The sequence below is a fragment of the Eupeodes corollae genome, chromosome 3 (assembly GCF_945859685.1).
Source record: "Eupeodes corollae chromosome 3, idEupCoro1.1, whole genome shotgun sequence".
In the NCBI taxonomy this organism is placed as follows: domain Eukaryota; kingdom Metazoa; phylum Arthropoda; class Insecta; order Diptera; family Syrphidae; genus Eupeodes; species Eupeodes corollae.
In genome coordinates, this window is record NC_079149.1 from 73,986,826 (window position 1) to 74,001,862 (window position 15,037).

Genomic DNA, 15,037 nt, shown 5'->3' on the forward strand with positions numbered 1-15,037 from the left:
GAACTGAAAAAAAAATGTTTTGTTGCTTTACGGATTGGATACGAACAAATATTTCTTTTTGCAAAGGAAGAAAAAACATTTGTTTGGTTTCTTCTTCTTTGAAAAAAAAATGTGTTGCTTTACGGATTGGATACAAACAAATATTTCTTTTTGCAAAGAAAGAAAAAACATTTGTTTGTTGGTTTCTTCTTCTTCGTATTTTAAAATATATAAAAAAAATGAAAAATATACACATCTCTTAATAGAAATTATTTGTCGTCCTGAAAAGGACGGTTTTTTTTTTGTTTGCTGTCACTACATAGATTTAAGCACTTTTCTCTGTCTTCTTTGGCAACAAAACAGCTTGAATATTTGGAAGAACACCTCCTTGTGCGATTGTGACTCCAGAAAGTAATTTATTCAATTCCTCGTCGTTCCGAATAGCCAATTGCAAATGGCGGGGAATAATTCTAGTTTTTTTGTTGTCACGAGCAGCATTTCCCGCCAATTCCAAGACTTCTGCCGCCAAATATTCCATCACAGCTGCCAAATACACAGGGGCACCGGCTCCGACGCGCTCAGCATAGTTTCCCTTTCGCAGCAGACGATGAATACGACCAACAGGGAATTGTAATCCAGCACGATTAGAGCGGGACTTTGCCTTTCCCTTCACTTTTCCACCTTTACCACGACCAGACATTTTATATTATTGTTTTTTAAATATTTTTTACAAAAGAAAAAACACAAGAGAGCTCACTATTTCACTGTTCACTGTATCACTGCACACTGTAGAATGACAAAATTTTCGAACTGTGCGCTGTCTTTTATCTAAATTTTCGTATGCTCGCACACAGAAAAAAGAGGGTTGTGGCCTTAGAAAGCCGTTGTGGAAAGAGACAATATAATTCGTGAGTTTTTCAGAAAAATTCACAGTTCTCGTTCAGTCGTCATTGTGTGCAGTTCGTTAATAGTGAAAGTGAAGTGAATTATAAAAATAAAATGCCGCCAAAAACTAGTGGTAAAGCAGCTAAAAAAGCCGGAAAGGCACAAAAAAATATCACCAAGACCGATAAGAAGAAGAAGCGCAAGAGGAAGGAAAGCTACGCAATCTACATTTACAAAGTTTTGAAGCAAGTTCATCCTGACACTGGAATTTCATCGAAGGCCATGAGCATCATGAATAGTTTTGTGAACGACATCTTCGAAAGAATTGCTGCTGAAGCCTCTCGCTTAGCTCACTACAACAAGCGTTCAACAATCACAAGTCGGGAAATCCAGACTGCCGTGCGATTGTTGTTGCCTGGTGAACTAGCCAAGCATGCTGTTAGTGAAGGAACAAAGGCGGTTACCAAATACACAAGCTCGAAGTAATTTTTTTTTTATTGAATTTCTTCAAAAATGGCCCTTTTCAGGGCCGCAAAAATATCAATAAGAGATTAGAGAATTGAAAAAAAAATATTTTTTCTACCTGCGGAAAAATTCGTTAAATAAATATTTTTATTTGTGATTGAAGTAATTTTTTTTTATTTAATTTCTTCAAAAATGGCCCTTTTCAGGGCCGCAAAAATATCAATAAGAGATTAGAGAATTGACAAAAAAATATATTTTTTTTTCTACCTGCGGAAAAATTCGTTAAATAAATATTTTTATTTGTGATTGTAAGAGTATTTTCTATGAAAAAAATAAATTTTGTAAATTGTTCCAGACGCCACGTGAATCATGTCGCGTCCAATAGAAACACAAACATTTTTTTTATTGTTCTACGCATCGTGTACAGTCTCGAAGCGTCGCAAAAGTTTTAATAAGAAACTAGAGATTTGAGAAGAAAGGTATATACATATATTTTTTTTGCCTGTGGAATGATTTTATGAATCTATTTTGTTTTTCTTTGTGATTTTTGATTAGAAAATATATTTTCTATCAAAAGAAATACAAAAGTTAGTTCTGTTAATTGTTCCAGACACCACGTGTATCGTGCCGAGTCAAGTAGAAACGAAAAACATACAAAAAATACATTTTATTAAATAATTTTGTTTGTTTTGTTCTACCCATCGTGTCCAGTTATGTCGCTATGTGTACAGTGTACAGTCACGTAGCGTCACAAAAATATCTATAAAATATTAGAGAATTAAATTTGTTTGTGTTTTTTGATGTCAGATGTATGTAATTTCTATGAAAAGAAATACAAAATTCTTGTTATTTTGTTTAAGATTTTTTTTATTGTTCTACGCATCGAGTACAGTCTCGAAGCGTCACAAAATTTTTAATAAGAAACTAGAGAATTTAAAGAAATGTATGTTTTCTTTGCCTGTGGAATACATATTGTTTTTTGTTTTAATTTTTGATTACAAAATATATTTTCTATGAAAAGAAATACAAAACTTACTTTTGTTGATTGTTCCAGACACGACGTGTATCATGCCGAGTCAACTAAAAACAAAAAAATATAAATTTTGTTTGTATTGTTCTACCCATCGTGTCCAGTTATGTCGCTATGTGTACAGTCACGTAGCGTCGCAAAAACATCTAGGTATAAAATATTAGAGAATTAAATTTGTTTGTGTTTTTTGATGTCAGATGTACGTATGTAATTTCTATGAAAAGAAATACAACACTCTTGATATTTTGTTTAAGAATTTTCTTAATTGTTGCGGATATACTTCATGTCGCGTCCAGTCGATAAAAATATATGAAAATATATGTAATTTCTATGAAAAGAAATACAAAACTCTTGATAAATTGTGTAAGAATTTTTTTATTTGTTGCAGGAATGCGTCATGTCGCGTCCAGTCGATAAAAATATATGAAAAACATATGTAATTCCTGAAATAAAATACAAAACTCTTGATATTTTGTTTAAGAATTTTGTAAATTGTTGCAGGTATACGTCATGTCGCGTCTAGTCCATAAAAATACATGAAAACAAATACCTACATTTTGCCAAAGTATTTCGTTTGTATTTTTCTACGCATCGTGTACAGTCACATAGCGTGGAAACATTTCAATAATTACGTAGGTATTAGAGAAATGCAAAAAAAGAAAAATATGTTGTTGTCTTATTTGATAGTAAAAGTATTTTCTATGAAAGATATTTATTGTTGAAGGCATCGCATCGCGTCCAATCACAAAAAAGTAGAAAATAAACAGTACAGTCTCGCCCATACATATCGCATCGTACCTAGTAGCTGTAGTTAGAAAATAGGCGCAAAAATATATATTATTTATTTGTATTGATATTTCCTTTCTTTCTGCCCAATGAGAAATACATATGAATACAAATAAATTAAGTTTGCTTTTGAATACCTATTTCATAAAAAACTATTTTCTGTAGAACAAAAAAAGGACGAAAATAAATGCAAAACTAAATACGTTTTCGGTTGTTCAGTCTCGCCCAGACAAATCGCATCGTGCCTAGTAGCTGTAGTAAGAAAATAGGCGCAAAAATATATTATTTATTTGTATTGATATTTCCTTTCTTTCTGCCCAATGAGAAAAACATATGAATACAAATAAATGAAGTTTGCATTTGCAATACCTATTTCATTAAAAAAAGTATTTTCTGTAGAACAAAAAAGCGCGAAAATAAATGCAAAACAAAATACGTTTCCGTTTGTTCAGTAGTGGTAGTCCCGTAGCGGCGACAGCGCGCGCCGGCCGCGCGGCGGCGTCGCATCGCATCCAGCCACTTCACCACTTATCCCGTCGCCGTTGCTCCACCAGCCCATCGCATCTCAACGCTATCATCGAGATAGTCCAAAAATTCTCCCTCCTTTTTAATAAAAAATTAAAAAAAAAAAGTTTTTATATCTCATTTTAGTATATTTTTTGTAGCCCTGAAAAGGACTGTGGATTTTTGTTTTGATTTCAACTTTGTTTTTCATTGAAATGGAAATTTTACTTCTTTGCCTTTTTAACAGCGACTGCCTTTTTTGGCTTGGCTGCTGCTGTGGCTGATTTTGCTTTTGGCACTTTAGGTTTAGGCGCGGCTGCCTTTGCTTTTGTTGGCTTTGCCTTAACTGCACTCGTTTTTTTAACACTTTTCACTTTTGGTTTTTCCACCTTCTTTTTATCTGCACTGGCACTTTTTTTTGTTGTGGCGGCTACTTTTTTTACTTTCTTTTCACCAGACACTTTTTTTAATTTTTTGTCACCAGCAGCGGCAGCTTTTGGTTTGGCGGCAGATTTTTTCTTCTCAGCAGACTTGGCCTTTGGTTCCTTGTTGGCACTAGGCGACAATTTAAAAGAACCCGCAGCTCCTTTTCCTTTGGTTTGCACTAATTTACCACTTATTACAGCACCTTTTAAATATTTTTTTATAAACGGAGCAAGTTTTTGTACATCAACTTTGTAAGTAGCAGCAATATATTTTTTGATTGCCAAAAGGGAAGAACCACCGCGATCTTTCAATGTTTTAATTGCCGCATCCACCATTTGCTGAGTCGGAGGATGAGTTGGTGCCGATTTTGGTTTTTTTGACCCACTTGCGGCGGCAGCTTTTTTTGGTTTTTTTTCCGCAACGATTGCAGGAGACGTAGCTACAGTATCTGCCATTTTGAATTCACTATCACTATTATTAATCACTTTAGAGCACAATTTTAAGAAATAGAAACACGTTTTTGTTAAAATTGCGCCAAATCCGCACCTACAGAAACGGCTAAATGAGAATCAAAGAGAGCGAAGGTATACAAAAAATTCATTTTGTACATAATTTGTACACTTTTGCAACTTAGTTTCCTCTTAAAACTTCAAAAATTTACGTCTTTTCGACCTAAATATTATAAAACAATTGACAAAATTTATTCTTACAATAATAATAGATAATTTAATAAATAATTTGATTGAAAAAACACTATCTATCAATGCATTAATAACAATTAAAGTAAATGTTTGGTGGTATTTTTTTAATACTTACCAACAAGAATGTTTATATTTAATAAATTAAACATATTTTCAGCTTGAAATTATTTTTAACATAAAGCTGATAGTTTATTTAAACTAAATAACTAAAAATTTCATCAAATTCTTACTTAATTTCTTTTTAATAAAATTAAAACAATATGGGTAATGAAACGCGTAGCATTTTTTCCCTAGGCTGTGACTTTTTCTTAGAAAATTTGTTAAACATTATCCCAAGCAAGAAAACAAATGAAAAACTATATTTATATTATTTTGTTCATAAATATTAAATATTTAATCCATAACAAACATTAAAATACCAAAAATTTAAACAAATAATCAAGCAATCAAAACTCATAAACTATCGAATATTCGCTTGCCAAGGTTTACAAATTCACATTTGTATTACAAAAATCTGTACATTGAAAAAAAAACTTTCTTGCTTCAAAATTTGCCTTCAGATATATAAAAAAAAACAAAGCATAGACTTATAAAATACATCATTGAAATATTAAAAATTAAAACACACAAAACTCAAACATTTTCGAGTATTGACTTGCTTAGTAGACAAATTCACATTTTTACGAGTATTACAAAAAACTGTACATAGAAAAAAATTCTTACTTGAAAATTTGCCTTCAGACATAAAAAAAAGAAGCAATGCCTTATAAAATAACTATAATTAAAAAAGAAAAACAAAATTCATAAATTTTCGAGCATTGGCTTGCGTAGGTATAAATATTTTCATTTGTATGATAAAAACTATGCATAGAAAGCAAGCAATAACATTTTCAAAATTTGCCTTCAAAGTAAATTATCACATTATCTTTCTACCTAAAATAAAAAAAAAATCGTGGAAATCGATAGGTACGTAATTACTAGATTGAATTAAAATTCATTTATATCTCTTTTAAATATTTTGTGGTCCTGAAAAGGACCGTTGAATATTTTTTTTAACCTCGATGATTTAAGCACGTTCGCCACGGATGCGTCTGGCCAATTGAATGTCTTTTGGCATAATTGTGACACGTTTGGCATGGATGGCGCACAAATTTGTGTCTTCAAACAGGCCAACCAAATAAGCTTCACTTGCTTCTTGAAGCGCCATAACAGCTGAGCTCTGGAAACGCAAATCTGTTTTGAAATCTTGAGCAATTTCACGAACTAAACGTTGGAAAGGCAATTTACGAATTAACAATTCGGTGCTTTTCTGATAACGACGAATCTCACGAAGAGCCACTGTTCCAGGACGATAACGATGTGGTTTCTTTACACCTCCTGTTGCTGGAGCACTTTTACGAGCTGCCTTTGTTGCCAGTTGCTTACGTGGGGCTTTTCCACCAGTCGATTTACGGGCAGTTTGCTTTGTACGAGCCATGATTTCACTTTTTTTCACTTCACTAATAAACACAACACTTTTGTTCACAATTTTTTTAGAAAAATCGAATGTAGATTTCTGTTTAAGTCATTAAATTGGCTATTCATGTTTCCGTTCGACTGTTTTTTTCATTTTCGTTGTCGATTTATTTGGCCAATCAAAATTAAGAATTGTTATGAAAAATAAGTATAAATACTTGTGGTATTTCGAGCGAAGAGCCACAGTTTAACAGTGACTCTTGTGCAGTGCAGTTCTCTAGTTCAGTTTAAGTGTTTTTTTAATTAAATAAATAAAAATGACTGGTCGTGGTAAAGGAGGAAAAGGTTTGGGCAAAGGCGGAGCTAAGCGGCATCGTAAGGTATTGCGTGATAACATTCAAGGAATCACGAAACCAGCAATTCGTCGATTGGCTCGTCGTGGAGGTGTAAAACGTATTTCTGGTTTGATTTACGAAGAAACACGTGGAGTGTTGAAAGTTTTTCTGGAAAATGTTATCCGAGATGCCGTTACTTACACCGAACACGCTAAGCGTAAGACAGTTACAGCTATGGATGTAGTTTACGCTTTGAAGAGACAAGGGCGTACTCTTTACGGTTTCGGAGGTTAAGAATTTTATTCGAAACAAACAATCGGTCCTTTTCAGGACCACAATTAAATATAAAAGAGATTGAAAATAGAAATCATACACCGTTGACGAACAAAATACCTAATTTTTTTTCATTTGCCAATGAATATATGTATGTATATACTAAATACCTGATGATTATCAAAAAAAATTATTTTGCTAATTTACTTACTTTTTTGTACCAAAATATTTTTTTTGAAATGGAAACATAAAATAAAATTCCTTTTTGTGAAAAATTTTTTTTTTTGCTTTAGTCGCAAAAACATATTTTATTCCTTGTATTATTCTTTTTTCGAAATGGAAACAAAAATTAAATAAAATTCCTTTTTCTGAAATTTTTTTTGTTGCTTTGCATATTTTATTCTTTTTTCCGTAGAAAAATTTTTTTTTTTTGCTGCTTTACGGATTGGATACGAACAAATATTTCTTTTTCCAAAGGAAGAAAAAACATTTGTTTGTTGCTTTCTTTTTCTTCGTACGAGAATATTTTAGAATATATACAAAAAATTGAAAAATAAACACATCTCTTAATAGAAATTATTGGATACGAACAAATATTTCTTTTTGCAGAGGAAGAAAAAAACATTTTTTGTTTGTTGGTTTCTTTTTCTTTGAAAAAAAATAAAAAATATTTTTTCCGAACTGAAAAAAAAATGTTTTGTTGCTTTACGGATTGGATACGAACAAATATTTCTTTTTCTTCGTACCAGAATATTTTAAAATTGCTATATACCTACAAGAAATTGAAAAATAACCACATCTTTTAACAGAAATTAGAATTGCATACGAACAAATATTTCTTTTTCCAAAGAAAGAAAAAAACATGTTTGTTGGTTTCTATTTCTTTGAAAAAAAAAAAAATAAAAAATATTTTTTCCGAACTGAAAAAAAAATGTTTTGTTGCTTTACGGATTGGATACGAACAAATATTTCTTTTTGCAAAGGAAGAAAAAACATTTGTTTGGTTTCTTCTTCTTTGAAAAAAAAATGTGTTGCTTTACGGATTGGATACAAACAAATATTTCTTTTTGCAAAGAAAGAAAAAACATTTGTTTGTTGGTTTCTTCTTCTTCGTATTTTAAAATATATAAAAAAAATGAAAAATATACACATCTCTTAATAGAAATTATTTGTCGTCCTGAAAAGGACGGTTTTTTTTTTGTTTGCTGTCACTACATAGATTTAAGCACTTTTCTCTGTCTTCTTTGGCAACAAAACAGCTTGAATATTTGGAAGAACACCTCCTTGTGCGATTGTGACTCCAGAAAGTAATTTATTCAATTCCTCGTCGTTCCGAATAGCCAATTGCAAATGGCGGGGAATAATTCTAGTTTTTTTGTTGTCACGAGCAGCATTTCCCGCCAATTCCAAGACTTCTGCCGCCAAATATTCCATCACAGCTGCCAAATACACAGGGGCACCGGCTCCGACGCGCTCAGCATAGTTTCCCTTTCGCAGCAGACGATGAATACGACCAACAGGGAATTGTAATCCAGCACGATTAGAGCGGGACTTTGCCTTTCCCTTCACTTTTCCACCTTTACCACGACCAGACATTTTATATTATTGTTTTTTAAATATTTTTTACAAAAGAAAAAACACAAGAGAGCTCACTATTTCACTGTTCACTGTATCACTGCACACTGTAGAATGACAAAATTTTCGAACTGTGCGCTGTCTTTTATCTAAATTTTCGTATGCTCGCACACAGAAAAAAGAGGGTTGTGGCCTTAGAAAGCCGTTGTGGAAAGAGACAATATAATTCGTGAGTTTTTCAGAAAAATTCACAGTTCTCGTTCAGTCGTCATTGTGTGCAGTTCGTTAATAGTGAAAGTGAAGTGAATTATAAAAATAAAATGCCGCCAAAAACTAGTGGTAAAGCAGCTAAAAAAGCCGGAAAGGCACAAAAAAATATCACCAAGACCGATAAGAAGAAGAAGCGCAAGAGGAAGGAAAGCTACGCAATCTACATTTACAAAGTTTTGAAGCAAGTTCATCCTGACACTGGAATTTCATCGAAGGCCATGAGCATCATGAATAGTTTTGTGAACGACATCTTCGAAAGAATTGCTGCTGAAGCCTCTCGCTTAGCTCACTACAACAAGCGTTCAACAATCACAAGTCGGGAAATCCAGACTGCCGTGCGATTGTTGTTGCCTGGTGAACTAGCCAAGCATGCTGTTAGTGAAGGAACAAAGGCGGTTACCAAATACACAAGCTCGAAGTAATTTTTTTTTTATTGAATTTCTTCAAAAATGGCCCTTTTCAGGGCCGCAAAAATATCAATAAGAGATTAGAGAATTGAAAAAAAAATATTTTTTCTACCTGCGGAAAAATTCGTTAAATAAATATTTTTATTTGTGATTGAAGTAATTTTTTTTTATTTAATTTCTTCAAAAATGGCCCTTTTCAGGGCCGCAAAAATATCAATAAGAGATTAGAGAATTGACAAAAAAATATATTTTTTTTTCTACCTGCGGAAAAATTCGTTAAATAAATATTTTTATTTGTGATTGTAAGAGTATTTTCTATGAAAAAAATAAATTTTGTAAATTGTTCCAGACGCCACGTGAATCATGTCGCGTCCAATAGAAACACAAACATTTTTTTTATTGTTCTACGCATCGTGTACAGTCTCGAAGCGTCGCAAAAGTTTTAATAAGAAACTAGAGATTTGAGAAGAAAGGTATATACATATATTTTTTTTGCCTGTGGAATGATTTTATGAATCTATTTTGTTTTTCTTTGTGATTTTTGATTAGAAAATATATTTTCTATCAAAAGAAATACAAAAGTTAGTTCTGTTAATTGTTCCAGACACCACGTGTATCGTGCCGAGTCAAGTAGAAACGAAAAACATACAAAAAATACATTTTATTAAATAATTTTGTTTGTTTTGTTCTACCCATCGTGTCCAGTTATGTCGCTATGTGTACAGTGTACAGTCACGTAGCGTCACAAAAATATCTATAAAATATTAGAGAATTAAATTTGTTTGTGTTTTTTGATGTCAGATGTATGTAATTTCTATGAAAAGAAATACAAAATTCTTGTTATTTTGTTTAAGATTTTTTTTATTGTTCTACGCATCGAGTACAGTCTCGAAGCGTCACAAAATTTTTAATAAGAAACTAGAGAATTTAAAGAAATGTATGTTTTCTTTGCCTGTGGAATACATATTGTTTTTTGTTTTAATTTTTGATTACAAAATATATTTTCTATGAAAAGAAATACAAAACTTACTTTTGTTGATTGTTCCAGACACGACGTGTATCATGCCGAGTCAACTAAAAACAAAAAAATATAAATTTTGTTTGTATTGTTCTACCCATCGTGTCCAGTTATGTCGCTATGTGTACAGTCACGTAGCGTCGCAAAAACATCTAGGTATAAAATATTAGAGAATTAAATTTGTTTGTGTTTTTTGATGTCAGATGTACGTATGTAATTTCTATGAAAAGAAATACAACACTCTTGATATTTTGTTTAAGAATTTTCTTAATTGTTGCGGATATACTTCATGTCGCGTCCAGTCGATAAAAATATATGAAAATATATGTAATTTCTATGAAAAGAAATACAAAACTCTTGATAAATTGTGTAAGAATTTTTTTATTTGTTGCAGGAATGCGTCATGTCGCGTCCAGTCGATAAAAATATATGAAAAACATATGTAATTCCTGAAATAAAATACAAAACTCTTGATATTTTGTTTAAGAATTTTGTAAATTGTTGCAGGTATACGTCATGTCGCGTCTAGTCCATAAAAATACATGAAAACAAATACCTACATTTTGCCAAAGTATTTCGTTTGTATTTTTCTACGCATCGTGTACAGTCACATAGCGTGGAAACATTTCAATAATTACGTAGGTATTAGAGAAATGCAAAAAAAGAAAAATATGTTGTTGTCTTATTTGATAGTAAAAGTATTTTCTATGAAAGATATTTATTGTTGAAGGCATCGCATCGCGTCCAATCACAAAAAAGTAGAAAATAAACAGTACAGTCTCGCCCATACATATCGCATCGTACCTAGTAGCTGTAGTTAGAAAATAGGCGCAAAAATATATATTATTTATTTGTATTGATATTTCCTTTCTTTCTGCCCAATGAGAAATACATATGAATACAAATAAATTAAGTTTGCTTTTGAATACCTATTTCATAAAAAACTATTTTCTGTAGAACAAAAAAAGGACGAAAATAAATGCAAAACTAAATACGTTTTCGGTTGTTCAGTCTCGCCCAGACAAATCGCATCGTGCCTAGTAGCTGTAGTAAGAAAATAGGCGCAAAAATATATTATTTATTTGTATTGATATTTCCTTTCTTTCTGCCCAATGAGAAAAACATATGAATACAAATAAATGAAGTTTGCATTTGCAATACCTATTTCATTAAAAAAAGTATTTTCTGTAGAACAAAAAAGCGCGAAAATAAATGCAAAACAAAATACGTTTCCGTTTGTTCAGTAGTGGTAGTCCCGTAGCGGCGACAGCGCGCGCCGGCCGCGCGGCGGCGTCGCATCGCATCCAGCCACTTCACCACTTATCCCGTCGCCGTTGCTCCACCAGCCCATCGCATCTCAACGCTATCATCGAGATAGTCCAAAAATTCTCCCTCCTTTTTAATAAAAAATTAAAAAAAAAAAGTTTTTATATCTCATTTTAGTATATTTTTTGTAGCCCTGAAAAGGACTGTGGATTTTTGTTTTGATTTCAACTTTGTTTTTCATTGAAATGGAAATTTTACTTCTTTGCCTTTTTAACAGCGACTGCCTTTTTTGGCTTGGCTGCTGCTGTGGCTGATTTTGCTTTTGGCACTTTAGGTTTAGGCGCGGCTGCCTTTGCTTTTGTTGGCTTTGCCTTAACTGCACTCGTTTTTTTAACACTTTTCACTTTTGGTTTTTCCACCTTCTTTTTATCTGCACTGGCACTTTTTTTTGTTGTGGCGGCTACTTTTTTTACTTTCTTTTCACCAGACACTTTTTTTAATTTTTTGTCACCAGCAGCGGCAGCTTTTGGTTTGGCGGCAGATTTTTTCTTCTCAGCAGACTTGGCCTTTGGTTCCTTGTTGGCACTAGGCGACAATTTAAAAGAACCCGCAGCTCCTTTTCCTTTGGTTTGCACTAATTTACCACTTATTACAGCACCTTTTAAATATTTTTTTATAAACGGAGCAAGTTTTTGTACATCAACTTTGTAAGTAGCAGCAATATATTTTTTGATTGCCAAAAGGGAAGAACCACCGCGATCTTTCAATGTTTTAATTGCCGCATCCACCATTTGCTGAGTCGGAGGATGAGTTGGTGCCGATTTTGGTTTTTTTGACCCACTTGCGGCGGCAGCTTTTTTTGGTTTTTTTTCCGCAACGATTGCAGGAGACGTAGCTACAGTATCTGCCATTTTGAATTCACTATCACTATTATTAATCACTTTAGAGCACAATTTTAAGAAATAGAAACACGTTTTTGTTAAAATTGCGCCAAATCCGCACCTACAGAAACGGCTAAATGAGAATCAAAGAGAGCGAAGGTATACAAAAAATTCATTTTGTACATAATTTGTACACTTTTGCAACTTAGTTTCCTCTTAAAACTTCAAAAATTTACGTCTTTTCGACCTAAATATTATAAAACAATTGACAAAATTTATTCTTACAATAATAATAGATAATTTAATAAATAATTTGATTGAAAAAACACTATCTATCAATGCATTAATAACAATTAAAGTAAATGTTTGGTGGTATTTTTTTAATACTTACCAACAAGAATGTTTATATTTAATAAATTAAACATATTTTCAGCTTGAAATTATTTTTAACATAAAGCTGATAGTTTATTTAAACTAAATAACTAAAAATTTCATCAAATTCTTACTTAATTTCTTTTTAATAAAATTAAAACAATATGGGTAATGAAACGCGTAGCATTTTTTCCCTAGGCTGTGACTTTTTCTTAGAAAATTTGTTAAACATTATCCCAAGCAAGAAAACAAATGAAAAACTATATTTATATTATTTTGTTCATAAATATTAAATATTTAATCCATAACAAACATTAAAATACCAAAAATTTAAACAAATAATCAAGCAATCAAAACTCATAAACTATCGAATATTCGCTTGCCAAGGTTTACAAATTCACATTTGTATTACAAAAATCTGTACATTGAAAAAAAAACTTTCTTGCTTCAAAATTTGCCTTCAGATATATAAAAAAAAACAAAGCATAGACTTATAAAATACATCATTGAAATATTAAAAATTAAAACACACAAAACTCAAACATTTTCGAGTATTGACTTGCTTAGTAGACAAATTCACATTTTTACGAGTATTACAAAAAACTGTACATAGAAAAAAATTCTTACTTGAAAATTTGCCTTCAGACATAAAAAAAAGAAGCAATGCCTTATAAAATAACTATAATTAAAAAAGAAAAACAAAATTCATAAATTTTCGAGCATTGGCTTGCGTAGGTATAAATATTTTCATTTGTATGATAAAAACTATGCATAGAAAGCAAGCAATAACATTTTCAAAATTTGCCTTCAAAGTAAATTATCACATTATCTTTCTACCTAAAATAAAAAAAAAATCGTGGAAATCGATAGGTACGTAATTACTAGATTGAATTAAAATTCATTTATATCTCTTTTAAATATTTTGTGGTCCTGAAAAGGACCGTTGAATATTTTTTTTAACCTCGATGATTTAAGCACGTTCGCCACGGATGCGTCTGGCCAATTGAATGTCTTTTGGCATAATTGTGACACGTTTGGCATGGATGGCGCACAAATTTGTGTCTTCAAACAGGCCAACCAAATAAGCTTCACTTGCTTCTTGAAGCGCCATAACAGCTGAGCTCTGGAAACGCAAATCTGTTTTGAAATCTTGAGCAATTTCACGAACTAAACGTTGGAAAGGCAATTTACGAATTAACAATTCGGTGCTTTTCTGATAACGACGAATCTCACGAAGAGCCACTGTTCCAGGACGATAACGATGTGGTTTCTTTACACCTCCTGTTGCTGGAGCACTTTTACGAGCTGCCTTTGTTGCCAGTTGCTTACGTGGGGCTTTTCCACCAGTCGATTTACGGGCAGTTTGCTTTGTACGAGCCATGATTTCACTTTTTTTCACTTCACTAATAAACACAACACTTTTGTTCACAATTTTTTTAGAAAAATCGAATGTAGATTTCTGTTTAAGTCATTAAATTGGCTATTCATGTTTCCGTTCGACTGTTTTTTTCATTTTCGTTGTCGATTTATTTGGCCAATCAAAATTAAGAATTGTTATGAAAAATAAGTATAAATACTTGTGGTATTTCGAGCGAAGAGCCACAGTTTAACAGTGACTCTTGTGCAGTGCAGTTCTCTAGTTCAGTTTAAGTGTTTTTTTAATTAAATAAATAAAAATGACTGGTCGTGGTAAAGGAGGAAAAGGTTTGGGCAAAGGCGGAGCTAAGCGGCATCGTAAGGTATTGCGTGATAACATTCAAGGAATCACGAAACCAGCAATTCGTCGATTGGCTCGTCGTGGAGGTGTAAAACGTATTTCTGGTTTGATTTACGAAGAAACACGTGGAGTGTTGAAAGTTTTTCTGGAAAATGTTATCCGAGATGCCGTTACTTACACCGAACACGCTAAGCGTAAGACAGTTACAGCTATGGATGTAGTTTACGCTTTGAAGAGACAAGGGCGTACTCTTTACGGTTTCGGAGGTTAAGAATTTTATTCGAAACAAACAATCGGTCCTTTTCAGGACCACAATTAAATATAAAAGAGATTGAAAATAGAAATCATACACCGTTGACGAACAAAATACCTAATTTTTTTTCATTTGCCAATGAATATATGTATGTATATACTAAATACCTGATGATTATCAAAAAAAATTATTTTGCTAATTTACTTACTTTTTTGTACCAAAATATTTTTTTTGAAATGGAAACATAAAATAAAATTCCTTTTTGTGAAAAATTTTTTTTTTTGCTTTAGTCGCAAAAACATATTTTATTCCTTGTATTATTCTTTTTTCGAAATGGAAACAAAAATTAAATAAAATTCCTTTTTCTGAAATTTTTTTTGTTGCTTTGCATATTTTATTCTTTTTTCCGTAGAAAAATTTTTTTTTTTTGCTGCTTTAC

The 15,037-nt window shown here is 32.0% G+C and overlaps 3 protein-coding genes across 3 annotated transcripts; all 3 read right to left on the reverse strand.

Annotated features, from left to right (window-relative positions):
- Positions 1–299: 299 nt before the first annotated feature.
- Positions 300–679, reverse strand: LOC129952347 (histone H2A). The gene has a single exon (XM_056064896.1). It carries the CDS (start codon positions 677–679, stop codon positions 305–307), a length of 375 nt encoding a protein of 124 aa, XP_055920871.1. The 3' UTR covers positions 300–304.
- Positions 680–5,842: 5,163 nt separating this feature from the next.
- On the reverse strand, positions 5,843–14,009 carry LOC129950588 (histone H3-like). The gene is made up of 2 exons (XM_056062518.1): positions 13,611–14,009; positions 5,843–6,253 (listed from the first exon to the last, which is right to left on the reverse strand). The coding sequence occupies exons 1-2, from the start codon at positions 14,007–14,009 to the stop codon at positions 5,843–5,845; spliced, it is 810 nt and encodes a 269-aa protein (XP_055918493.1).
- On the reverse strand, positions 8,056–8,435 carry LOC129952379 (histone H2A). Its single transcript, XM_056064935.1, has one exon. The coding sequence runs from the start codon at positions 8,433–8,435 to the stop codon at positions 8,061–8,063; it is 375 nt and encodes a 124-aa protein (XP_055920910.1). The 3' UTR covers positions 8,056–8,060.
- Positions 14,010–15,037: the final 1,028 nt, after the last annotated feature.

Bases quoted from the DNA above. Each gene is read 5' to 3' on its own strand.
- LOC129952347 (XM_056064896.1), bottom strand. From the start codon at position 679: ATGTCTGGTCGTGGTAAAGGTGGAAAAGTGAAGGGAAAGGCAAAGTCC.
- LOC129952379 (XM_056064935.1), bottom strand. From the start codon at position 8,435: ATGTCTGGTCGTGGTAAAGGTGGAAAAGTGAAGGGAAAGGCAAAGTCC.
- LOC129950588 (XM_056062518.1), bottom strand. From the start codon at position 14,009: ATGGCTCGTACAAAGCAAACTGCCCGTAAATCGACTGGTGGAAAAGCC. The intron at 6,254-13,610 runs GAACGTGCTTAA...AAAAGTGAAATC, and splicing joins TGGCCAGACGCATCCGTGGC to ATGGCTCGTACAAAGCAAAC.